Here is a 26,476-nt window from a genome sequence, read left to right on the forward strand (position 1 = left end):
CTCTTTTAACGTACTATTCATAGCTGAGAATGTACTTTAATTTCCCTAATTAGCTGTTCAGTAATACAGAAAAATGCTAATTAAAATCTATTTTTCTTCTCTTAAATTATGTCATGCTGTCAAATAGATACAAAAAATGAATGAATGAATGATATTTGCAATATCAATACAATATTGACATTGTGCAAGTGCTCCACCAGCACTTGCTCCAATTATTTTGCCTTGAATGAGTTTGCATTGTTTAATTGTTCCAAACTTAATAAACAATTCGGTAGATGAGGTATGAAGAGAAAATAGGATCCAAGATGGGCAAACAGTGATCAAGGCAGTATAGAAGATAACTGATGAAGAATTCCTCTTCCATTCTGACCACAATACACAAACTCTTCTACCTGCAGCATTATAAACTGGAAGTGTTTAAAAGAGAGGATCCAGGAGATGGTCTGCTCTAAGTAGGTACCATTTTAAAATAGTTGTGGGATGTGCTATTTTAAAGTCTAACAAAACTAATCCTTGCTGGATGTGCAGGAACTTGTGGCTTCCATGCAATCTCAAAGATTCCACGTTGATTTAGATACACAGGTCAGACTTCCTGGCACCAGAGGTGCTGCAGGGTGAGAGAGACAATTGCAAAGGGCTGAGGATGAGAGCAGAGCTCTGCCCTCCACAGCCCCCAGAGACGCGCTTGGAGGAAACCCTCGGAAAGAGCCCACGGCTTAGCTACTTCTCCTTTTGAACTTTCTTCCCTGTACCTCACAGCTGTGAGATATGTGTTCTATTCTCTGCCCAGGTGGATGGCATCAGGGATTTATAGATAAGAACTCAAGAAAAATCTTTCTTCTTGCAGCATGGAAAAAGCCGTTTATGCAGTATCTCTGTTTTCTCCCACACAGGACATCCATTCTGCTAATCAAAGTCTTCTCCACTAGATACAAAAGAAATAAATTAGCAAACAACACCAAGAAACTCAATTAAAGGCAGGCTAAATAAAAAGGCAGGGGTAAAGGAAAGCTCTGGGGATGTGGAATGCTTGGTTTTACAGGAAGAATTTTCTACGGAAAAAAAAAGATACATAATGAAATATCATTAATTCTACCAATGATTTCTCAAATCATGGCAACTAGAGGAAATTCTTTCCATTTACTTACTTGCATTTCTCTGGACTGTGAAATACCTAAAAGCTGGACAACTCTAAATATCTGTGTTACTGAGAACACATATCTTCCCTTTGAATCTAGGTAAAGGAAAGGCCAGAGTTCAGAATAAATACTGCCTTCTTGACATTAGGGGATCTACACATCTGGGATAGCCAAGTACAAGCAAATGCAATCCACATTTCAGTATTGCTGTTTCTGTCTGGAACATCTTCATAAACAACTAGTAATATTTAAGTCTTGGAAAAAAATATCAAACTTTATTAAATAGCTCATACATATTCAGTAGAAGACTGATGGTTATAGCTGTCTTTACTAACTTGAGGAGCCATCACACTGTTCTGTGCAACTTGATAAGCAACATTAGTCAAAATGTACTACATTTTTTTCCTTACCATACATATAAAGATAATGTATGATGTCTTGTTTTGCCTGATTGAAGCAAAATTTCTGTTTAAAAAATCTTACCGTGGTTTTGATCATGTCAACAACCTGATTCTGTTTATTCTCTTAAACCTGTCATACAGAGCCAGATTACAACATAAAATAAAGCAACCCAAAAAAGCAACAAAAAAATCAACCATAAAACTAAAAGCGAAACCAAAACATGAGACTCCTTGGTTTTATTAAGAGCTGTTATGAAAACTGTGTCTTTAATCATAAAATCCTTACATTTCAACAGACTTTTTACCTGGAAAGTGTATTATTTGCATTACCAATCTGAGTGAGGGGACAGACCAATATTTCAGTTCCTGAAACCTGCTGAAACACATCCTTTTTCACACATAGAATCCCCCACACTTGTCCAAGAGCAAAAAAAAAAAAAAAAAAAATTTAGATAAGAGTGACAGTAGGAAGAGGAGAGCAGTTTACACAGAAGAACTTAATTGGAATTAATCTATGTAACTTCAGTAACACTTATTAATAAACCCCACTGTAAACATTAATTCTCCTACCAAACAAGTTTTAAAACCATCCCAACACAACTGAAACTTTTAAATGTCTAAAGGAAAATTAAGAATCTTGTAACTGCTATACAAATACTTAAAGCTTGTAACTCTTCGAAACTGTATAAAGCACTATGCCGCAGAATGTTTCTAAAATGTAAGTTCTACAGTACGTAGGCTAAAATTAAAATCACTTGCTTTCATACATCACAATTTTATATTAGTTAATTAATGATATATTATAAAATATTAGTATATTAATAATTATTAATTAGTAATTAGATAATTACGTTTGTTATCATATTCAACTTACTCATACAAATATGACCCTTTTTGTATTAGTTGAGATGGTCTCCTTGTACTGAAAGCATTCACTGCAATTAACTTCTGCAAGTTAAAAAATACACATGTGCACTATATAAGGAAAAATATAATGTCTTTCTGTGCTACATGAATATGCAATAACGCACTTCATGTGATTTCCCACAAATTTAAAAACAGACTTAGTAAGTGACCAATAGTTATGAGAAACCATCCTTTAAAAAGGATTCAAAGAGAAAAGGCTTCAAAGAGCTTGAAACCTGTTGCCTTTAGCTGTTTCTTCAAAGTTGGTACGTCTGAGAGCTCTGAACTCTTTGTTTCTGACAGAACTGCTTCACACACAGTGATATGAAAAAGCACCACTAAGTAATTGAAAAACCACAAGTGTTCTGCCTCTAACACGATTACATTTCACAATGCAGATTTATGAGATTCGAGATCTCCATTTAAGATCATGCCATTTCATACAGTTTCTCTCAGTCAATATACAAGGTACAAAATGAAAATGCATTTACAGATGCAGTCATTTGCTGGTTTGAGCTGGGGATGAGTCAATTTTCTTCACAGGGGCTGGTAGGGGGCTGCGTTTTGGATTTGTGCCGAAAAAGAAATGGTTGATAACATAGAGATGATTTTGTTATTGCTGAGCAGCCCTTGCACAGAGCAAAGGTCGTTTGTTGTTCTCACCACCCTGTCAGGAGGGAGGCTGGAGGGGCACAAGGAATTGGGATGGACACAGCCTGGACAGCTGACCCTAGGGATATTCCCTTGACACCATCTGGTGTCATGCTCGGCATGTGAAGCTGGAGGAGGAAGGAGGAATGGAGGATGTTTGGGATGAGGGGTTTGCCTTCCCAAGCCACCGTTAATCACCGTTAATGAGCTCTGCTGTCCTGGAGATGGCTGAGCACTGCCATAGGCTGCTGAGAGCCACACAGAACCAGGCCAGCCAGGGAGTTAGTGGCATAAATATATAGAGAGATGGGAATGATGGAGTTGCCTCAAAACAAGAACTTCTAATGTAAAAATAACAAACTTAGAAACTGCTGGTACATGGTACAAAGGCAACTTCCAAAGACCCTGAAACCTGGAAAAAACAGTGGTATATAGATGAGGTAGAGGGTATAGGGTCCAATCAGTAACAAGGATAAGGAACAGAAACATATATATAGTCGGCCATTAGAAAACCACACATTGAAACCAAGAACCCCTTATTTGTAACAAACTAGTTAACATATTAGTTCCCATGAGACAACTCTTCTTTCTGTTCTCTCACCACGGTGTCCTTCCTCCTAGCTAGATGTCTCCCAAGGTTTGAAGCTGAAGCTCTCTGCATCTGCAGGTGAAGTCAGCTTCCTGTCCCAATTTCCACACTTGCCTGCTGAGGGGATAAGGTGAAAGAGATGCTTTGGGTTACCTTGTTTGTGCACACAGCTTTTGCTTTACCTGGTAAAATGCCTTTATCTCAACCCATGAGTTTTCTCACTTCTATTCTTCCAATCCTCTTCCCCATCCCATTGGTGGTGGGGGAAGTGACTGGCTTTGTGGCACTCAGTTGCCAGCTGGGTTTAAACCATAACAAGTCATAAACACAAATCACGCCTAGAAATCTGAAATTCAGCAATATATGCATCTAAATCACAAAAATACTCTGTCTACAAAAATTAGAACAGTAAAGGAACTTCTGACCAGCATCAGAAATGGGACTTCAGAAGCCTTGAACACACTGAAGACTTTAAAAAAAACCAATACATCAATCACTACAGACACTTCTTCATCTGTCCAGTACATTCTACTGCCAACTTACTACATGAGTACCAAGTAGCTGTGTCTGGTGTTCCATTTGCCTTGATGCAGCATCTAAACAAGCAGGCAAACACACAGTTTTTTCTGCATGTAGCCACTTCTCCAGAATTTCGAGACAGCTGAGACTGCTGGATGTCTGGAAGAGAGCTGCAAATATGTATGAAGGCAACATTTGCCTTTCACTCAGAATAGACAATTTGACTGAATTATGAGAAAGCCATATCTGGCAACTCTAGTACTGATTTGGGGAGCTTTTCAGTCAATGCAATCATATGCTCAGAACTGCACTGTAACTTTTATCTTATCTTGTACTTACTGTCTTTTCTAAGTTTCACATATATATATATATATATATATATATATATATATATATAAATATATATATATTTATATATCCGTCATCTTTGTCACATGTTAAAAGTTCCAACACGAGTCTTCTGGTAAACACACAGATCTGGATGTTAATGAAATGACTGACAACTGGGTGCACTGCACGTGCCCAACACCAACACTCACTAACTGGCTGAAAACATGCAATATGCCATAATTTACCAAAGCACCAATGCCTAATCACGCTACAATGAATTTCAAGCAAACCTAAGTAATTATGCCATTAGTTTTAATAAAGTGACAGCTAGCACTTACTCCACTCCAGTGAACATTTGCACAGAACTTGGTTTATCAGTGTTCATCATGTCCTGCAGGTCTATAAAAGACTCTTAGAACATGAAGAATTCTTTCAAGATTTGTTGTGACATGTATAAACATTTGTTCACATGCTAAGTATGGAAATCCAAAATTACTCAGCACCTCCTTTTTTATATACTACATTAAAACTTCAATTTCACTTGTCAATTACATGGATAAGAACTGTCCATATCTGCCCATGGGATCATTTGCAGAGCCATCTTGTCTTTTCTAAGCAGCTGTTCCAGTATTTTTTTATAAACTGGAGTTGAACCATTTGGAAAATACTTTTTAAAAATAAAGTTTTGGATTTGACCTGGACTTCCTTAACAGAATCAGTAAGATTTTCATTCTTTGAGTTTTAAACAGGCACAATAGTTAACACTGCAGGTTTTTACTGACACCAGTACAACATAAATATGCCTTGTTCATGTTTTGGGTAGCACAAGACAGAGCTACATCTAGTATATGAAGCTGAAAATTATACTCACAAGAAACCTGAATGGGATTGACAAGGCATCATTTTAATTATGATGCATTTACATAGAGAATGTAATGTTGAATTACCAGCACTTAAAATTCTGAGTTTCACATGAGTGCCATTGACTCAGAATTCTCAACTGAAGATTCAGAAAAATATGCTTAAATATTTGACCCATTAAATGCTAATAATATGCCATATATAATTAATTAAATCTGAGTAAGATTGCTATCAACACTTGTATAGAGAAACTTGAAATGAAGATGTTAGGTACTACATAAACAGCTTGAAAAAAAATTTTCAAAATACAAATCTTGCTTTGTCATTCACTGCTGCTTCAAACTTGTGTATGAATGGGAGGTTTATCTTGAGAGTCACTTGAAATTTTTCTGTTGATGATTTCATTACACAATAGCATCACTGGTCTATCTTGTAATTGAATTAAGCTTGAGTCAATTGACCTATTCTCCCATTTCACTGAAATGGAACACCTAAAAGTGAAATTTTAGCCTTGTTCTACTGGTAACGAGCACTAGCATGATTAGGCTCTGTGAACAGGAAATACCATCTCTCAGTTGACTAATTTTATGAAGTTACTGTATAAAATATGTATTCTTTTGAAGAGGAGAAAAAAAAAAAACAGAACAAAACACTGACCTCTCATTAGTTCTTAAAAGCTAAGAACCTTGCACAGCAGCTCCAAGAGAAAATACAACACACAAGCTTAAAAAAGAAATTTAAGGTAAAAAGAAAATATTCTTTTTTAGAAAATAATGGTTGCACATGCCAATGTAGGAAACTAATTTAACAATAATCCACATATCTTTCTTCATTTAAGATACATATGATGTTGTTCACAAGTAAATAGCTATGTTCATAAAAACAAAACAAATTCTAGAGAGAAATGGTAAATTAGTTCCTAGAATTTATCTCAAAACCTGGTGTTTGAAGTGGCATTAAAATGGTTTTTAATTTCAGTTACCCCACCTTCACAAACAAATCTAATGTCTTCATGGCACTAAAAATAGCAAAAGGTGAAACACAGGAGTTACTGTTCTTGATCTCTCCACTCTTTGACTTATCTGACATTTAAAAAAAAATGCTGGGATAATCTACCATTAAACAATCTTCCTGCTCATCTGCTCTCGACAAGGCCTCCAGCACAATAAAAGCCCTGCTTAACACAATGCAAGTGTCCTAGAAAAGGCACCCTGTGCCCAGGGAGAGGATCACGGTGGGATCTGCTCCACATCGCAAGTGCAGAATCTGAGGGTTTAAGCCCCCTCCTCAGCCTGTCCCTAACAGGAGAATTACTTGTACAACAGCACGGAGGAGCACTAATCTGAGAGCAGAAGCACACTGGGGTAGAGGCTGTGTCAGCCTGAGACAAAGGGATAAAGACAACAGAGGGAAGAGTGAGACACACAGGTGGATGTGCACCCATCAACACAGAACACAACACAACACAAACAACAGCACTGCCTTCACCACGGCACAGCAGTATTGCCAGAGCACTATCAGCAAAGCTGCTGGAAAAGTTTTTTTATGCAACACAGAATAAAACAAAAGTGCCAATGACTTTCTCCTCAACAACAGGGACAGCAGGGAAGAAAGCACAAAGGTCCTGGTTTGCAAATGTTACATTCATATAATAGGTAGGATCTGGGTTTCTTCAATCTCTTGACCCTGAAGGAAAGGAAGCAGTCGAACAAGAAAAGGTTTGTTGTACCTACATACATAGATTCAAGAGGACTTAAACTTATCAGTAGACACATTTAGAAATACTGATGGAGAATTCCCTTCACCTCCTCCCAAGCAGCTCAATACTCCAGCAATATGTTCCATGTTATGAAAAATGTATAATCTTTGAACTGCAGGTATGGCACTGCAGCATATACTTCTTTTCCAATAATCATATACCATTTAGTTACTTCAAAGTATTTAGTCATGAATGGCCTTTGCACTTCTTGATGGGTAGGAAATAAGAAACAAGGAACATTCATTCCCCAATGCACCAGCAAGACTGCAATGACAGCATCAGTTCTGAGTCTACATTTAACACAAATGTTAGATGAGCAAACAGCACTAGTTTAACAAAATACATTTTTTCTAAGTGTCTAAACATTTTAAATATTTGCACTATAGTTCCAGTATTTCCTTAGCACCTTCTCTTAAAAAGTAACATTGCTACTGAGTTGATCTCCTATGAACTCAATGCCAAAACCACGTATCAAAGCCACAACATTCTCAGCTAATAAATACACAAAATTTGGCGAATATGAACCTGAGGATGAAAGCAGTGTCTACCAGATCTTCTGATTCTTTATGTAATAATGAGTTACAAACTTCAATTGCAGCCTGGAGTCAATGTGGGACCCTTCTGGCAACACACACTGGAGCTATGTTATCATTATTCTCTACTTTCTGGTCCAAGAGAGCAATACCCAACACATTATTTTTTAGGTAACATGTTAGACCAAGGAGTTTATTAGGAAAAATATATGCCTTAGGGCTTAAAAGACCATAAAGTGGTTTAAAGAGACCTAAGGGACATTGATTTATCTACCAGAATCAACTTTCTCTTCAGGCTGCTGCAATAGAGCATGGAAATGAGAAAAACAGGATTAAAGAATCACATTATCTGCATAAAAAGCTCTAATGCCTTATTGTTTATTAAAATGACACTTCAAAAGTTATCTGAATGGTGTGACGTAAGATCGTACAATCCACTTCCACATCTTGCAATAAGTGCTGTTAAAGACTTCCTTTAATCAGAGTGGTTGGAGCTCACACTTTTCCTTTTTAACCTACTGAATCTGTGCATTAGATAGAAATATTAACAAGTAATACTGATGGAATTTACAGTTTAAGTTGTAAAGTTTCTTTTTGTTTAAGAAGTAGTATCCCTATCACCAGCCTACTGCATTGAGATACCTGGTGATTAAGGAGAATTTTCATATCACTTAAATTTAGCATCTACCTTATAAACTTGGGTTGGGAAGACTCTATCCAACAGAGGGAGAAACTCATTGAAAGGGACTTTCAGAGAAAAAAAAAGCTAAAGTTAAGTCTTCTAAACCACCTCACTTCACTGTTTTCTCCCCAGGGGCAGCAGTCTCCATGTATTCGTAAGAAGTCAGGCCATGTACATTCCTTTGTGTTTTGTCCGAGTTGGAAAATTCCCTCCCAATTGGAGCTGATCTTAGGAACACTGCCAGGGTCATGCCCCAGCCAGGCTGTCCCTTCACCTCATTTTCATTGTCCCTGATGCCCGTGTGACCCCAGTCTGAGCTAGTTCAGGGAGCTGAACAGCTGAAAACTAAAAACACTGCCCTTAAAAAGCCTAGATCTACATTTCTAATCTTAGTGAGGGTGCCATTTGTATTGCACCTTAGGGGCATCTCACTGATAAAAGAGGATTAGCAACAGACCAGTGTCTATTCTAGGAATATATTTGTTATTTTCTGTAGCAAAGGCAGAACAAAAAAGAAAATCCCCCTTTGTAAACCAAAAATATAAATGCTCAAGATACAATACACAAACATCACATACATCTAGAAGTCAAGAATCTGTGCCATGAGCAGATCCAACAAACCCAGTCATGTATGTTTAAAAGCAATGAAGTTGGTATCACTTTAAAATGAAAGGCTCCTCCCTTCTCAGCCATGTCACCCTTTGAACTCAGGCCTGAAAGTGCTACATGAACTAATTCCTGCAGAACTTTCTGGGGCTGTGACATTCCAAAGGCCATGTCTGTAAAGGAGTTGCCAAGTCATATTTTACTCCAGGGGCTGGTATCACTTCAGAACCCCCAAGTTCTTTGGGAACAGGCCTTTCCATTAAGTTACATTTTTGTTCTATATCAGCTCTATGCGTGGTGAAGGGTCATCTTTGAGGCACGTGCAGTGAAGAGTCTTTATTCACTAGAAAATACTCACTTGATAGTCAGAAATAGAACCCAAATCTCACCAATTACTTGCTTTCCAGCTGTAATAACTGTAAGTAGTCTAATCTAATGCCATGCTATAGCTGCTAACAGTTCTTCCTTTGGTTCATACAAAAGTCTTCTTGTGCTGAATTTAACAGATTTCAAGCAAATGAAAGATGGAGCCATGCACTGACAAGAAAATAAAATACTGAAAAACTTACCAGTGAACAGAACTCAGTCTCAGTTCTGACTGTGTAGACAGGAAAAATAATAGGTATCAATTTAAACTTAATCATAATGCACATGCATAAAGAATTTGCATTAAAGATGCAAAGGTACCTTACTTTATAATCTCTACACAAATCTTATGAAAATTGTTCTATTTCATATGTTTTAACTTCAAGAAAACACAATCTTGAAAATATCAACATAGCATCAATTTGTTCCTTAAAAGCTATTTAAATACATATTATGTATGTACATATGCAGAGGGAGAAGGAAAGGCCTATTTCTGTAATGAACTCAGCATGAACAAGATTTTGCTCCATGAGGAACCTAATTGCCTCTAGTCAGCCCACAGATTCATTACAGCAAAAAGGTCCAGCTGGACCAAATAACCAGGCTATCCAGAATGTGATATTCAGGTAAATCTGTATAGAAAGTTGATAAATGCATGGAAATCTTTTTGAGTCAAGAATGTGTTTCAGACTTGCAAATGTATGGTGGTAAGAACAATAAGAAAATAAAAAAAATCCCTCTCAGATCTACAAAATCCGAATCCCTTTACTTGACAGCTTCCTGATAATTCAATTTGAGCTTATTTTTTAGTATTTCTGTGGTTTGTTTAAGCAATCTTTAAAATATTAGGTAACATTTGCCTTTGTTATTTAAAATACATGACTATGCACAGAGATTGCAGAACCTTCCAGAACATCCTTTCAAGGACTATGAGCCATGGGCACAGATTTGCCTTCTGCTCCTCCTAAGTGAGGTGAAAGCCACGGAGCAGAACTTCCACAGCCTCCCTCCACACCCAGGTCATTCCTGCTCTGAGCATCTCTGGCAGTGCATGAACACAGTGATAATAAACACCCATTACTTATGATGTCCCTTCAGCTCTAACAGGACCATTACACTGCGCTCTCAAAGAATCACCTGAAACACTGCACTTGGAATGTTAATGTTATGTGTTCCCAGCTCTTTGAACTTGCTCTAGGAAGTCTTAGGAATAGGTACTTTTCTAGCAAAACATAAACATATAAAGCAAACCAAGAGTTACCACACTACAGAGTGAGAAGTTGCATGATCTGGCCACAGTTCTATTTAGACTGGGGCTGGATCTTCTACTCCAAATCAATTGCTTAACAATTATAATTATATACACAATAAATTCAACTGCTTAAAAACTAGGACATACTTAAAATGCTCATCTTAAGAAAAGAAACTCAAAAGGCAAACGCAATAGAAAAATCTTGAGTTTCCAACGAACAGTAACAGAGTATTTTGGGATTAGAAATGGTTCCTTCTACATTTAACTCATAATCTTTTTCACTCTCCAGTAGGTACGGCCCTAACATTTCACCATCTCTCCATTCTTCTAACGATCAAATACTCTATGCAAGTTGTTTGTCATCTCTGCACCTAATGCAGTTTGAAATTTGCTTGAAAAGGCATCTTACACTCAGCGTATTTATAATACACCAGATCAAATATTTGAATTAAGGAAGTTGGGCCCCAGAAACATTTTCATCTCTCTACTGGGTCATGGCTTCTTTCAAAGCATAATGCATATCAATACCACCTTAAATGTATATCCATTTGTAGAATTATAGGTTTTTGTAGAATTCTGAATACAGATTTGATTAAGTAGCATAAAAAGATTTCAGTTCAATTGCCAAAAAACTAAGAAAAATCAGACAAGCTTCTCTTTCTTAATATTTAAAGATACCAGGCTCCTGCTGGAGAAGCTTAAAGCTTTGCTCTGCTTTTATCTATTTTAAAATCTTTCTGAACAACAGCCATCAATCCAAAGAAATACATTTTCAAAGTATTCTTTCATTCCTCAACAAAAGACAGACATTGGGAAGGTACTTAAATCCATTAAGATGCATGTAGAGTAGCCTCTAGCAACTTCCAACCTATTTAAATAAGCAGAATTTTTCTATTTCCATACAAATATTCTGTAGTTTAGTAAACATTTTGTACCTCGGTAGGCATCAGTGTTTGTTAATCTCATACATAAGGAATAAATTCCAGCGCTGCAGGAGCTCCGTGTATTCCCAGGACTCTGCCCAGGCACGCAGACCCCCGAGCCAGACGTCTCTGCAGGAGGATGTTCCTCCAAGTGCAGTAGGCAGCGACTGGGGCCAAGTGATTCACTCCTACCACCACCTCGCAAAGTCTAATTTGATAATTATAGTGATTATCAATTAGCATCTCATCACTATTTGATGACACACGATGACTTCAGGCTAACTAGCATCTCGAACATCATTTAACAAAAATGCCAGGAAAAGAGGGCTGGTGGCAGAGGCCAGCAGGCAGAGAGAGCTGAGCAAACAAAGGGATGTGCAACAGTTTTGGGACTCTTACAGGTTAATTTTTCTGAGCTGGGCCACTGCAGACACACCCCCAGTGTGACAGGCCCTGTGCAGAGCCCCGGCCATCACAGGAGCAGGAGCTCCATTGCCAGCCCTGAGCAAGCCACAACCTTTGTCTTCTGTACCTGGAAAGTCACTCCCACTGTGAGGTCTGAACAACAATAAGGGTCAAAGAGAATCCTTTAGTACTCAGGACAACCCAATGTACATTTTGGACTAATTAAACTCACTTCAAAAAGAAAAAAGAAAGCAGATAAATTTTGTTTTGGAATATGCAACACTACTATCGGAAGACAGAACAGCTGAAGAGCTAAGCACAAAATTAATTTACAAGTGGTTTTATCTTCAGTTCACCACTAGATCAGCTTTCACATGGATGATCATTCAAGTTTAGAGAATACTCAACCAACCTGTTGCAGCTGAAACTCATTTCTTCTGTTCACCATGAAGTATAAGACAATTGATCTCAACAACTTTACCTGATCTGTTTCCTAGGAATGAAGAACCTGCATTTCAGTGTGCCTGAAATAATTCTTTTGTCTTTAATGCTGGAATAGTTATTATGGAAACATTAGCTGGTTATAGCATTGTATTATGATTCATTCAAAAGAGACATGGCCCATATATTTAGAATGTTCATTTTTTTATCTTATAAAAAGATTGAAGTCATGTAATTCTCTCATGCATATGACCACATCATTCCATTAGAAACTTCTGTGTGTAGCAGACTTTCCATTTTCATGAAGGACTTTCATAGAAATTACCATCTTCTCTCTGAAGTAAATTTTTTGTATAAAAATGATGAATGTCTTAGAATCCATTAGAATTCATAGTGAAAAAAAAGAAAGGTAAGTTATAAATTAATACAAATGTTGTGAAATTCCAATAAAAGCCCTCTACATCAAGACCTCCACACTGGTTTATGTGTCAAATAATTCCTAAGAGGACTAACTCCTAAGAGGACTAATATTCACCATTGTATAAAAATTAAAATGTGTTTTGTTTCTGCATTACATAATTGTTTTACCTTTCATTGTTTCATGCCTTCTACACTTCATACCTTTATCTGCACCAACATTTTTCAGAAATAATATAACATATTCTTTTCCCTTCCCCTCCTTGCCTTAAATACTCTTAGTTACTTAAAACTAACTTGGTGTAAGGACTTATTGGGGGATAGTTTGTATGCACGACATAACTCCCTGAGATATACAGTACCTGAAATTGATACTACTGCAAATGCTGAGTAATCTGAAATATGCTATTGAAAAATTATGCTCTACTATGTGCTAAACAAAAGTTCCAATTCACTTTTTAATTCAGTAAGGTGGCTCGTTTACTACTAACTATAGTAAAACTACTTTACATGAAATCTAAAATGATTCCTGAATCCCTGGCACCTAAAACTACCTTTTGAGATGGGTTTTTTTCCCATTTTTAATGTAAACAGCAAGAATAATCAGCATTAATCTCCAACATGAAGCATCATATTGGCACGTATCAACAACAACTACCAAAAGAAAAAAGCAAAAAGTGACGTGAATTTTAATTTGCAGAGATAATTATGTCAGGTATGGCTTGTTTCAGGATAACAATACTCTGTTAGGGCTTGCAGGCCTCAGCAGAAGTAATTTGGGAATAGCAGTGACAGCATAAACAAAGCACTGAGAAAGGTTTATGAGGGTGGAGTCCATATAAAACTGGATTAAATCTCTTCTGTATCCTGCGGCTCCAAACTTTCTGAGGATGCAGCAGTAAACCCAGAGCAGACAAACTACAGCAGACTTGGCTTCCAGCCCCTCTTCCTCAACACACGAGCCCCATCCACTTATTACAACTGAATGCACTGTCGTTCCCGTGAAATACTTGAAAACAAAGAGCTAAAACACAAAGACTATTCCCCTTCATGGAGTATTAACTTCCGCTTTTAATAACTGGCTCCTGGTCCCACACGATACAGTTCTGCATTGTCCAGCACACCCCACTTCAGCCAGACAATGCACACAGCAATAAAACTCAACCCAGCAAAGAAAGTGAAAGCTGCGTTTGTTCAGTGTGTTATTTGGCGCAGCCAACTGTAATGCCTCTGCCTGCCATTTATTGTTTACTCTGTCAAAGGATTATTAAGAATTAGGCTACATTTGGCAATTTTTTGAGAAGGGAATTTACATGCAAAGTGACTGACACTTGGTATTTAAAGTCTATTGGTCGACTCTGACCCTTCCTTTACAAGTGACTCATTTGACTGCAAGGATCTCTGATGTGGAAATGCTCAGATACGAATCAATTGCAGTTTTTGTGTCGGGTAAATGTTACTTGGCAATCCAAAAGAAATGAACAATGCTGAGACCGAGGCTCACATAGGCTAGTGCTCATATGTTTAAAGAATTCTTTTACATGCCTGGTTTAGTTCTAGTCGGAGGATTTATGACTCCCCTTCTCCTAATAACTTATCTCAGAGCACAGTGGCTTTAAACACACAGACACAGACACAGAGGCACACACACACAAAAAACCGGCAGTTAACTCTTTTGCTGCCTGAAAGAACAGCACGGATGCATTTAAGTAAATTTTAAAAGCAGGTTTGGTGCTGATAGGGATTGTGATTCTCCGTGAGAGGTTGGGATGGGGTAAGGATAGGACTAGATAGGGAGAGAAACATGTAGGTACAGTTTGCAAATCCCTGCTCCATAAAGAAACGATTGTGTGTAAGAAACGACCATTCCTACATGAATCAGCTCAGTGCGAATTCTGCAGTTTGTCTCTGATAAGGATAAAAGTAAAAGGGTTTCTCTGTACCCGAGCAAGATTCCCTTCCTCTCAGAAGGCAGATGCAGCATTTCTATAAACAAAAATGTCTCTAGCCCTACCTTGTGCCAGTGCTTGCAACATGTGGAGCTGAAGCAACAGAAACGCCCACCATCCCCGACAGAAGATGAAACAGAAGTTTAACTTTATCATCATTCCGCCTCGCCTGCTATTCCTTCGGGCAATAATTTCGCGATCCACCTTTCTTTCAACCGGTATTGCCTCACTGATCTCCATCCGATCCGACCGGCTGCCACTCCTGACAGCGCTTTGGTCATCGCTCATTCCGCACCCGCGGGCCGGGCTCTCAGTGGAGGGTCGGGAGCCTGTGTCCCGTGCTTTGGGGGGAAGCGAAGCCCCCACTTGCCAGGATCGGCGGGCTCTTTGATTTGTGCTCGCTCCGCCTGCAAGCCGAGAGCAGCGCTCCGTGTGCCTCCCGCTACGACAGTCGCCACCTAAGTCAGTGTTTCTTGTGGAGGTATTGATTGCACCAAAACAACCAGTCAGAAATGTGAAACACATGTTTCTCTGCACTGTCACATCCGATGCCTTCAGCAGAGAGGGAGTAAGTTCATGGGCGTCAGTATTTCAGTAAATCCGGATCCTTCAGCACATCGCAAACAGGGAGAAACTGATCCATCTTAGCAGCCACCAGCACACAATCCAAAGAGACCCTTTTATACCGCAACACTGATGGAAACTGTTAGCCCCGTCATTTTTATGGAGCCTGGTGAGTTCTCCAGCATGTGTCCCATTCTCTTGTAAAAACCCTCCGATGGAAATTTTAAATTCTCGTAGAAGGGGGGGGGGGGGGGGGAAGCGACAAGGAAAAAAAAACTAATTGAAAGTATCTCGTTATTCCTTGCGCTAAGGATTTATTTCAGACAATTTCAAGATTAGCCATGCAGACAGAGTAGTCTCCCGATATCCCCGCAAAGCTCTGCATAGTTTATATTAATCCGATTTTCCTTGGAATACAAATCTCTACCGTCAATAGAAGGGTTTGAAGGGTCCTCGAGCAGGTAAATCGAGCAGCTCTGGCTGTGATTCCAGCTCGCTGTGCCGTCAGTCAGCCACAGGCCAGTGCCGGTGTCACTTGAACTCCTCACGTTTAGCCCGAGGTAGGGAAAACCTCAGTTGATCCTGTCTCCCTCCTCGAAGGCTGGTGCCGATCTCTTCCTTGCAGGGCGACCACGACAAAAATCACCTATAACAGGGAAAGCGCTTTTTCTCTGGCCGGTTGTGGACGCAGCAAGGAAGCAAACCCTCAGCTGGACAGTGTCCGGGGCGGGGGGAGCGAAAATCTCCCGAAACAAACAGCAACAAGGTGAAATCCTCCCAGCTCTGCTGAGCCGCGCTCCTGCTCTCCGCGCTGATGCAGCCCAGGGATCCCGGTCCTTCCTCCGAGCGTCTCTCCCTCACAGGCGCTGTAAACACAAGGGGGAAAGCGCGATCACAACAGCGGCAGCGGCGGCAATAAAACCCAACTGAAAAAAAAAAAAAAAAAAAAAAAGAAAAGGAAAGCAAGCCCTGGAGGGTTTACATTTGAACAATGCATCGGGTATTGTTTCAGTCCCGCCTTCCGTAAAGGGAAAACTTTCGTGGGAGATTCCCTCCCCCCCCTTGTTAAAAGAAAGGAAAGGAGTAGTTATAAAAGAAGTGCACCCAGGATAAAGGCGAGTTAAAAACAAAGCACCTAAGCGCGAAGTTGATCAAACACGAGCCCCTCCAGCTCGCCCCCGCCCCCGAAAGCCGCCTCAACTTTTCTCACCGCCTCGGGCGGCGGCGCGACCCTGCCCGCGCCCCCCGCCATCCCCCGCGCCCACCTCGGCGTCCCCGCCCCGCGTCCCGGCTGCCCCTCAGCTCCCTCCGAACCGGCAGCGGCGCTGCTGGCTCACCTCCCGGCTCCCCGCACGGCTCTCCCGCCCACAGCGCCTCAACCCACCTTCCCCTGACCTACACCTCACCAGCGGGGCCGTGTCTGGGCTGGGAAGGGCGCGGGGGGGGGGGGGGGGGGGGGAAGCGCATCCTGCGCGGGGCTGAGGGGAATGTGTGCGCGTTTACCCGTACGCGTGTGTATCTGTACGTGTGTGCCACTGTCGGGACTGGGCGGTGCGGGGTCGGAGGGAGGTATTTCAGCGCAGGGAGCGGGGGGACGCCAACACCGCCGTCTCCATCCCCTCACGCCGCCGGAGCGGCGGGACCTGCGCTCCCTCCGGCCGGGACGCTCATTGGGCGGGCGAGCGGGGCGGGCGGCGCTCCCGCGCGAGGGGGGCGGGAGCGGCGCTGTGTCTCGAGCCCCGCTTTGCCCCCGCCGGAGCCCGCCGCTCGTGCCGGCCTGAGGGGACGCGGCCCGCGGTCCCCGTCGTTTGTTCCCCGTCCCCATCCCCGTCGCGGCGGGGCGCTCCGCCGCCGCGTCCCCGCGCTAACAGCGCCCCCTGTGCCCGCGCGGCGGTGCCGCGGGCGGGGACACGCCGGGCCCGCCCGGACAGGCCGGGCCGCCGCCGCCTCATCCCGGGCGCGCCCCGCGGCGGCCGCGCTTCCCCTGCGCCGGAGGGCGAGGAGCAGGAATGTGGTGACAGAGCCAAGGGAGCCCCGAGGTGCGAGTGAACCCCGTCCCTGCGCGCGGGGCTGTGCGGTGCGGATGTGCCCCGCGCAGGGGAGCGAGGGCTGCAGGTTGGCACAGCCGAAGTTGGAGGTTGCGCTCCTGTTCCTGCCTTTTTGAGAGGGGCTGTGTGATGATGGAGCCGTGCAGCAAACGCTGTGCGTTATCGCATCAAACACAAGGTCACTTTCCGCTATTATTAACAGGCGGTGTCTGACAGAGGTGTGTTACCCTAGAAAGCGCCTTTTTCTCAAGCCTTTGTTATTTTACAACATACAAGAAGGTAAAACAGCTTCACAGCTTGCACCCCAGCGCAGGGAAACACTTTCCCTGGTTCCTTGGCGGTGTCTCCAGTGCCCAACACTTGCTCCAAGTGAACGGTCCAAGCTGTTCCATCCATTAGCATCCAGAGCTGCAGGGCAGCTTTTCCTCCCGACCCTCCCTTTATATCTCCCAGGTACATCTGTCTCCCAGATTCCCTCCTACGCCAGTCCCTTCTTCTTCTAGTATTCAACAGGTTATTAAGTTTTATGACGTCTCTCTTGTCTGTCCACCCTTTATCCCTCTGTGTGCCAACTTGTTCCTGTGTTCAATAAGTTGCTGTACTCAAGTCCTTATTGTGGGCACCTCTTCCCAGTATGAGATGTGAGCTGTATTCACCAGCCTTCCTTGAGGTAAATAGAGTGAAAATAACGGTTCTGTTGTGCCTCTCACGTCACACTTTCCTTTTTTTGTGTGGAGACCACATTAATAATTATCTACACATATCAGGACTCAGTGCTTATGATTTTCCCTGCAATACGTCCGTTTTGAGAACAATGCGAAATGAACCCAGATTGTGTTCAGAACTGACCTCAAGGAAGTTGCAATCTGTTTGTAACTCCCATTGCACCATTAATAGTAGTTATTTTACTGCAGCGTGAAAAAACCACCTTTTTATTTAAGCAGTAATTTTGGGTGGGACTGATTTGCCTTAACTGGAAATGGAAAATACATTTAATTGTGTGTTGGGCAGTTTTGGTGTTTTTTTAAGCACTGTTAACAAAGGAGCGTAGAGCTGTTCACGGAAATTTCAGGTTAAGATTTCAGATTCAGTTTGATATCTAAGAAACTCTTTGTTGCTTCCTTATAAGTTTTAAGGCAGGCAGTTTGCAGTGGTTATGATAGTATTGTGAAAAGTGTGCTAAAAGAGTCATTGTCAGACTGTTGAAACCAAGGTGCTACAAAGGAGAAATGCTCATTTCTGTAACATTGCTCAATTTCAGTGGCAGTTTGTTTCACTTTGAAATTAGTATGTTTTCCTTGTAGACCTTCAAATCTGTTCGGCATGCAAACATAAACATAGGAAAGTAACCTACAAATATAAACATAGGAAAGTAACCTACAAACATAAACATAGGAAAGCAACCTATTTTCATCACTCAGGCCCTGCTTTCTTATTTAAGTATGATTGTGACGTTTATACTTGACATTTTGGGTGAAATGTTTGCAGTTGGTTATTTTCTTATTTTTAGCAATGTAAAAGGACATCTAGAAGGACAACATTCATGGTTGTTGTTTTTTGGTTTTTTTCCTATTTCTCTAGGTTACAGTAAACATACTTAGCAGTGTTCATACCTGAAAAAAAAAACCTGAAATCTTGTTCTCTAGATTAGTGAAAGCTTTTACCATTTCTCCATCTTGCATGTATGTAAGAATTAAACATATAGCAGGAATATTGGTAGGAGAACAGCTCTCCCACCTGAAAAGGCAGAAACAACAAATCTGATGGTCACAAAGATGGAAAAAAAGGATCAGATGTGTTTTCGGGAATTTTTAAAGTAAAAACAGGAACAAAAGAAGCAATCTTGTTAGTTTTATTTAAAGGTAGGAAAAAGGAAGGTTAAATGTCTTTTTATCAATGACTGTTGTGTTTTGAAATGAGGAATAAATTCAGTAGGATAATGAGACAAAAGAGAAAGGAAGAAAAGGTTCCACTACTCAAGACAGGCCATTTGAAAGGCAGCCTTCTAGCCAAGAAGGTAGAATCATGGAATTACTTCCACAGGACAATCTCACCACTGTTTTTGACAATACTTTATATCTTGTGGGGTACAGTTTACTGACTGTTTAGCATTTGGAATTAGCCAAACTCCTACAGATGGAGCATTCTCGCAAATAATTTTATATTCTTTTTAAAGGCTTTATTTGTTTCTTTGGGGGTTTTATTTAATTTGTTTGTTTGTTTTTTGAGCCCTGTAGCAGGTTGTTGGGGTCTGCTGTATCTTCTCATGCAGTTTCTGGTTCTTGCAATCATTGATAGGTGGTGCCCAACTGGGGTCTAGATTATGCCAAACGTGATGATTTTTAGCCAGGGGATTGCTATGGTTTGGCTGTTTTAGACTTGTAAGACAAATAGTTATACTGTGTTCTCTCCTATTAAAAAAAAAAAAAAAACAAAACACCAAAATGAATCAGTGATTTTTTTTTTTTTATGTGATGTTTTTAACCAGAGCACTTTGATGATGACTTACTCCACCTGGAAAATTTAACTAGTAAAGCAAAAGTCTTCACCAAAATCTTTGAAAATTAAGTGGAGAGCGATATGAACACTTTAACAGGCAAAATAATAGTTGACACTCTAGTAAGGTCTTCATCATGAGTAATGTAGATCAATTACTGTTTTTAATTCTGTGTATAGAAGATATAGACCTTGTAGGTATCCTGAAAACAGTTCCATGGATCGTTCCTACACTTCCGTTTTCCTTCACTCAAAGACTTGAAGTGCAAAACTCGGGACGAGCAATTTTATTGACTACCACACGATAGTCCCAGAGGGTTTTTATATTGCCTTTCCTTTTCTCCCAAGAGGGACAGTGCTTTAGAAAACAATGACTTTGCAAGTAGAAAGTAACTTTCTTTCAAATGGGAATGTTTTTCAGCATATTAAATCAACGTGAATTCAATGAACTTAGGGGAGGGGGCTAAAATCTTCCCTAGCAAGGGTATATTCCCAAGGGACGCTAGCCAGCTGCTCTGCTTTTATCAAGTAAATATGCTTCTACATCAAGAAAAAACATTGGAAGGAAAAAAGTATCCCATTATATGCTGGAAGTCTCAGGGGAGACATTAGGCAATGACTTCACCACACTTCTGGAAGTATCTCCTGCAGCAAACGCTGTTGCAAGAACAAGAATAACTCCCATTAAATTTTACTGGGCTTAAATAACTTAATATGGTGTCAGTTTATAAAGCCCCCAAACAAACAGAATGACAAATTTTTGTTTTCTCCGTGTGGTTTGAATTTACATAAAAGAAATTAGAATTAGATTTATGTACCTCTTAGGTCTGATTTTAAATTCAGAAATGCAAGCAAATTCAGAGTTAAATTCCTTCGCTTGCTGCTTAATATGATTGTGCTCAGGAGTGTGGGAACAGGCGAGGCGCAGTTCTAAGGCACAGCGGTAAAAGTTGAGGGCAGAATGAATATATTGAAATGTTTCATGGCTTTTATGAGCCTGAGAAGGATCCTGCTAGAGCTGTAGCACGTCTGTATTTATGCTCAAATACAGTTAAGCTGATGGAAGCAACGTCTGTGCTGTCAGGACAAGGGGCTAACGTGGTTTCTGAATTACCCCACCTCCTGTATTATTCCAAGGTAACGATAGGCTTTCTCATTTAGCCATCAGAAGAAATTCACAATGACCCAGCCATGTTGCCCTGCTGTGTTTTATGGAGAAGAGAGTTAGCGAAGTAACATAAAGGATCAAGACAACAGGTTCTGCGTTTTTGAAATGTAGACGTTTGAAAACATTCTCAGAGCCTCCCAAAGGAAGTCTACAGGGACTCTAATGATACTACTCCAGACAAGTTGGGGTAGAATGGAGAGAGAGCTCTTCTCTTAAGAAGTCTGTGCCTTCAAACACCAGCGGGTCTGGCTACCCAGCCATAGGTTGCTGGGATTGCCCTTTCATGATTCCGATGATGCCCCAGGCATGAGTGACCTGAGCACTTTGAGAACTGTCTGAAATTGCCCGTAAATACTGGGACAGGCTTTGGACAAAGACTAAATGTTTCACTTGACCTTAACCTTTGTACTTAGGAGTGCCATCTTGGGGACTTCCTCAACTTTCTAGTTGATCAGGAAAAAATAAATGAAGCAGAATCTGAAACCATAAGTACAAAAGAAACCTACTGAATTTCAGCTGAATATTACCAGTGAAATGCATTAATGCATCAGCTTACACTTGATCACACTAGGCAGAAGACTTCCAGAGAATACATCAGACTGTAGGAAGTGCAGTGCTAGTGGCATTCCCCCTCCCCCCCCCCCCCATTCTTTTTTTATTTCCTGGAACTAAACCAAAACCCATTCACAACAGTAGAAAGTAGTGCTTCTGCAGGACATGTTTCAGGTAGGACATAAAATGTTAAACACTTTGAAATGAGATTAGCTTTCATGGGTTTTTTTCCATTTTTCAATAACTTTTGTATGAAAAACCCAACAAACAAAAAACCCCACAAAATCCTAAACTGAAGTCCTTGTACCCCATGCAAGATCCATTGAGATTTCTGTTGTTTACAATTTTCTGAATTTCCTGATTAAATTGCTGTAATATACCCATGGTTTCTCCCAGAGAGGGTGCTAGTTTAGTCATTAGTGAACTGGTTATTGTCTTTCATATCCTTATTCACAAAGATATTAGGAAGACCTAAATGACTTTCTTGCAGTCCCTGAGCAGTGCAGAAAACTTTTTATCAAGGGTATGGCTTATTTTCAGATGCAGTATAAACATCTTGTCTTAAGTAAGCAAAGACATCCATTGAACACTTTGTGATGGGATTCCATCATTACAGTGAAGAACTGTGTTAAATGTATACATGGAGATCATATTCCAAAAAGCAGCATATTCTTGAGATCCTGTAACTGAGAAAGGCAAAGTGCTAGATGGGACGAGTTCGCTCATTATTACAAACCTGCATTTTTCTGACTTGATTGACATGACTCAAATGGAAAAGCCTTAAAAGAAAAATGCCGGTGTGATAAACAGGTAACAAGAAGGAGGAGGGAAACAATTACCATGAGGACTTGAGCAGTCCCACTCACCAAAGGGGAGAAAACTGAACATCTCAGCCATGTTGCTGCTGCCATAGTGTATAATTTGCCTGTCATATAAAAATAAACAGGTCATGAAATAGCAAAGTGAGCTTTAAAGAATAAATAGAAGATATTTGCAGTGATTGACCACCTTAGCTATAGATTATTTTTTCCTCCATAGGACATGAATATATATAGATAAGTAGTATTTTAAATAAGGATTCAAATCCAGAGGAATCTGCCACTATGGAGATTTCAGCAGATACTTTTCTGCCATAATGAGACCTTTTAAGGTCATTTTGGCTTTATTAATCTTTTGCTCGTGAACACTTGTGTAGCCAAGAATTTTACAGATTTATTGATGACTGAAGTTGAGATGTACATTTTAGATCTTGTAACTCTGGTATACAAAAATAAAAAATGGGCCAGACTGTTGGTTCAGGGAGATAAAGTAAGAGGGTTAATATGAGTGAGCCACTGTGCCAGGTGGTTTTTACAAGTACTGCTATTTTGGCCTAAAATTAATATTGTTCCAAAATATTTTTCGCCAGATATCTGTGCAGAGATTCTGACCAGCAGGTTCTTAACATTTAGCAGCCAAAATAATTTATTTGTCCCCACTGTTCTCTTTGGCTGCCTCCTTTGTACATCAGCTCAGCCCTTCTCTTGACTGACTGTACTGGCATCTACTCAGTGCTTCACAGCTTTTTCTAGACTGCTTCTTCTCAGTTCTGTGATTCTTCCTCTTCTTATGAGTTTTTTTCCCTTTTTAATACTTTTTTTTTTTTAAGATGATCAAAAGCAATTATAATGTATCTTTGAATCTGTTCAAGATAGGACAAGAGTTCGGATTAGCACTGAAGAGCTTTCCTTTCCATAGGTCTCTTATCATGATTCTGCTAACAGAAATTAATTTTGTAGGAATCTAGGCTTGGGCACGGACAGTACATTTCACCATTCTTACAGCTTTAGCTCAAGGTTATTATTGCTGCACTGTGCTCAGAAGGGAAGACTGCATACTAATTACAGACATTTTATCTTAATTTCCATAGCAATTAAATGTTATTTTAGAAGGCTAATCTGAAATATTTTCTAAGTGATCCACTTGGGTGACACCCTTTCACCATTTTTAGGAAAGTGATGAAAATGTATTTAAACGTGTGCTAAGGTCTTGAATCCAAATCTCACTTTTCGCTATTACTTTTCGGTAATACTGACAATATGAAATGCATATTCCTTGGAAGAAAACACCCACAACAAAGGAGTTCACACCCGTGATAAATTTAAACAGCAGCAAAATATCGGGATAGCTTTGACAGCACAGCTGATGTAAAGGAGAAATATTGGAATAAAAATAAACTAAAGCAATCTTTATCGAAGAAATTTATGTTTTAAAGGAAGTAGGAAAGCTTTGTGGTTATTTACATAGAAACCATTGATTTTTCTTAACTACTCTGTAATGCATCTATGCAGTAATTTAGAAAGCTTATACTTAAAACAGATGCCAGCATTATTCTTCAGAGAGTGAGTGTGAGGCAGATGGATGCAGCAGAATCAATAGTTCAGAGAACTCCATCAGGTGCATGCATTTCGCATAGGTCAAGTTTGATGAAACCTCAGCTTCGTGAATCAACACTTCTGATGTAAATAATTCACAGGAATTGGAAAAAAAAATCCACTATGCTTATATGGGATGAATATAAATACACTTTTAAAATAATTGTTAGTGAGCCATAATATGATCTAACTCTTGTAGCTGGCTTATTTATACATATGATCCTACTAATACAGAGTTTTAGTACAGCAAGAGATTGGAGATTTTTGTTTTAGTAATGACTTTAGTGAAATAAGGAAAACTATGAACTTTAAACTGAGTGGCATTTGCAATACAACCATGCTGCAGCCTCTTTGCTCTGTTTAATGAATATACTGTAAAAAAAAAATCTATAAATCTTCAATTAGCATTTAAATCTGATCTCATTCCTTATTTTATATATGTATCTTCAGCTTTTAAGTATTCCAAGATGACTCTAATATGACCTCCCTTTGGGAGAGTGGGGCGACTTGCTCTGTAAAGCGCTCGGTGATCAGAACGGGACTCCTGTTGCCTTAACAGTGAAGTAAAGTAAAGCTCAGCTCAGTCTGGATCTCCCTAGAGATGGAACTCAATTCTCATCCAGCATGTTTGTTCAACTGCTGCAGCCCTACACATTTTGGTGTCACCACTTCTGGTTTTTACTGGTAGGATTAAAAAAACCAAAGGAAGTAATGTGTTATTATCATATTTTTCCCCCAGAACTGTAGTGGATTCCAGAACTGTAGGATGAGAATAAGAGCTACTTTGTTTTGCTGAGAATGTTTATCATTGCTTTTCCTGACAGTCTTATAGAGGAGCCTTTCAAGCCCCCTCACAAGCACAAAAATTAAGTAGATGTGGGTGAAACCTCAGTATTGAGTTGTAACTTGGATTCATTCACACACAACTGAACTCAGTTACGAAATTTATAACCTTAAAAACCTAAATAATAATAAAGATGGTTAAAGGAACTGATGGGAGGTGGTATATTTTGTAGAGAAACAGCAAGGTATTTCTTTGTTACTCAAAATTAATACCTTAAAAGAGTCACCAAGACAAAAGCAAAATACCTTCAAATTTATAATGCTTAAATAATACAAATATTATTTTATGTTCCATAGTGCCTGGGTATGCCATGGATTCTTAAAACTGAACAAGTTCTGTGAACTGTTAGTGTCTCTTTAGCAATACAATTTCCAGAATACTGGAAAGAAAACCCAATGCTGTGTAAATATTTTTAAGTTAATGACACCACAAGTAATCCCAGACATATTAATTGAAGATCAGTTCTTATGCACTTAATAGACTGCTTAAGATGGAAACAGTAGAAACAAAATTAACATTCAGTGCTGATTGATCTGTTTTTTATGGAAAACAGATATTGAGCAGGAATGCTGGTGCTGTGGATGGCATCACAGCCTTGACAGATAATCTCCCATTGCTTCATTTAATGCTCTTCGTTTGGCCATGATGTCTTGCCTGAATATGCTATTAAAAACAAGTGGATTATCTGATGTTCAGCCCATTAGATTGGAATGATAAACTGAAACATACTTCAGAAAATAATTGTCATGTTGAAAGGTGTGTGGAAGAAGTTTGTGTTTGGGGGAACTTTGTCAGATCTATTTTTAGGCCTGATGTTATTTAGGATCCTTCCTGAAGAATGACATTCTGAGGAATCTTTCATCTGTCAGGAAAAGCATGCTTTGGGACACACAAAAAAACCAAAAAACTCCACAGTTGAAAAGTGATGCTAAATTATTTCAGACCACAAATAAGAGTAGAGGTTGTCAACAGTGAATTTGCATCTCTATGGTGACACTTGAAAAAGCTCAGCTGAAGCAATTGAAAGTGTGAAATTAGAGAACATAAACTGAAGAATGATAAATCCCTTTGTGCATGTCATAATTCTTGGGTAATGTGAATTCTAGTGTGCTGGAGTTTGGAATTTAAGAGATTTTTAACATCTGGAATGAAATAATCACCACAGAGTTCAACTGGTTTTATTTATTGCCAGTGTTCTGCAGCTTAGGTTTCCTCAGACCTTTCCAGCTGGTAAATGGTCTTTACATACCTTACCTAGACATGCCATGGCCTCTCTGTCTGTACAAGATGTTGCTTATTTATAAAGTAATCTGTAAATAGACTTTCTGCTATTCCTGATTATATTTTTCTTAATGTTCAATATTGCTTTCCAATAGAAATAATATTTGTGTTCGTATTCTAACTAAAAATAATACATTTGTGGACATGATTTAGCTTGAAAAATTATGGGGACTTTGTGATGTAAACGAACATTGCTTCATCAAACCTTTGAGAAACAGCTGGAGTAAAATTCTGACCTTATCCATGGAAGTCTCTTCAGCAGTTTCAGGGAGAAGACAGGGAAGGAAGTTGCTATTGCACAGGGCTTGATTGTTCTTGGTTTCACCTGAATCCAGCAATCTTTGTTGATCATAGTAACAGCCAAAGAATTTCTCTAACGT

General features: G+C 39.8%; 2 protein-coding genes across 2 annotated transcripts in view; one reads left to right on the plus strand and one right to left on the minus strand.

The window, feature by feature from the left end:
* SDK1 (sidekick cell adhesion molecule 1) overlaps positions 1 to 15,254 on the minus strand; it is a 384,821-nt gene extending 369,567 nt beyond the window's left edge. Inside the window, exon 1 of the mRNA XM_062503303.1 lies at positions 14,795 to 15,254. Coding sequence (XP_062359287.1) covers positions 14,795 to 15,254 — 460 coding nt within the window. The remainder of the gene's footprint in view (positions 1 to 14,794) is intronic.
* Positions 15,255 to 16,107: 853 nt separating this feature from the next.
* Positions 16,108 to 26,476, plus strand: part of CARD11 (caspase recruitment domain family member 11) — a 102,717-nt gene continuing 92,348 nt past the window's right edge. The window contains exons 1-2 of the mRNA XM_062503877.1: positions 16,108 to 16,161; positions 16,465 to 17,430. Coding sequence (XP_062359861.1) covers positions 16,108 to 16,161; positions 16,465 to 17,430 — 1,020 coding nt within the window. The remainder of the gene's footprint in view (positions 16,162 to 16,464; positions 17,431 to 26,476) is intronic.

The sequence above is a fragment of the Cinclus cinclus genome, chromosome 16, assembly GCF_963662255.1.
Source record: "Cinclus cinclus chromosome 16, bCinCin1.1, whole genome shotgun sequence".
In the NCBI taxonomy this organism is placed as follows: domain Eukaryota; kingdom Metazoa; phylum Chordata; class Aves; order Passeriformes; family Cinclidae; genus Cinclus; species Cinclus cinclus.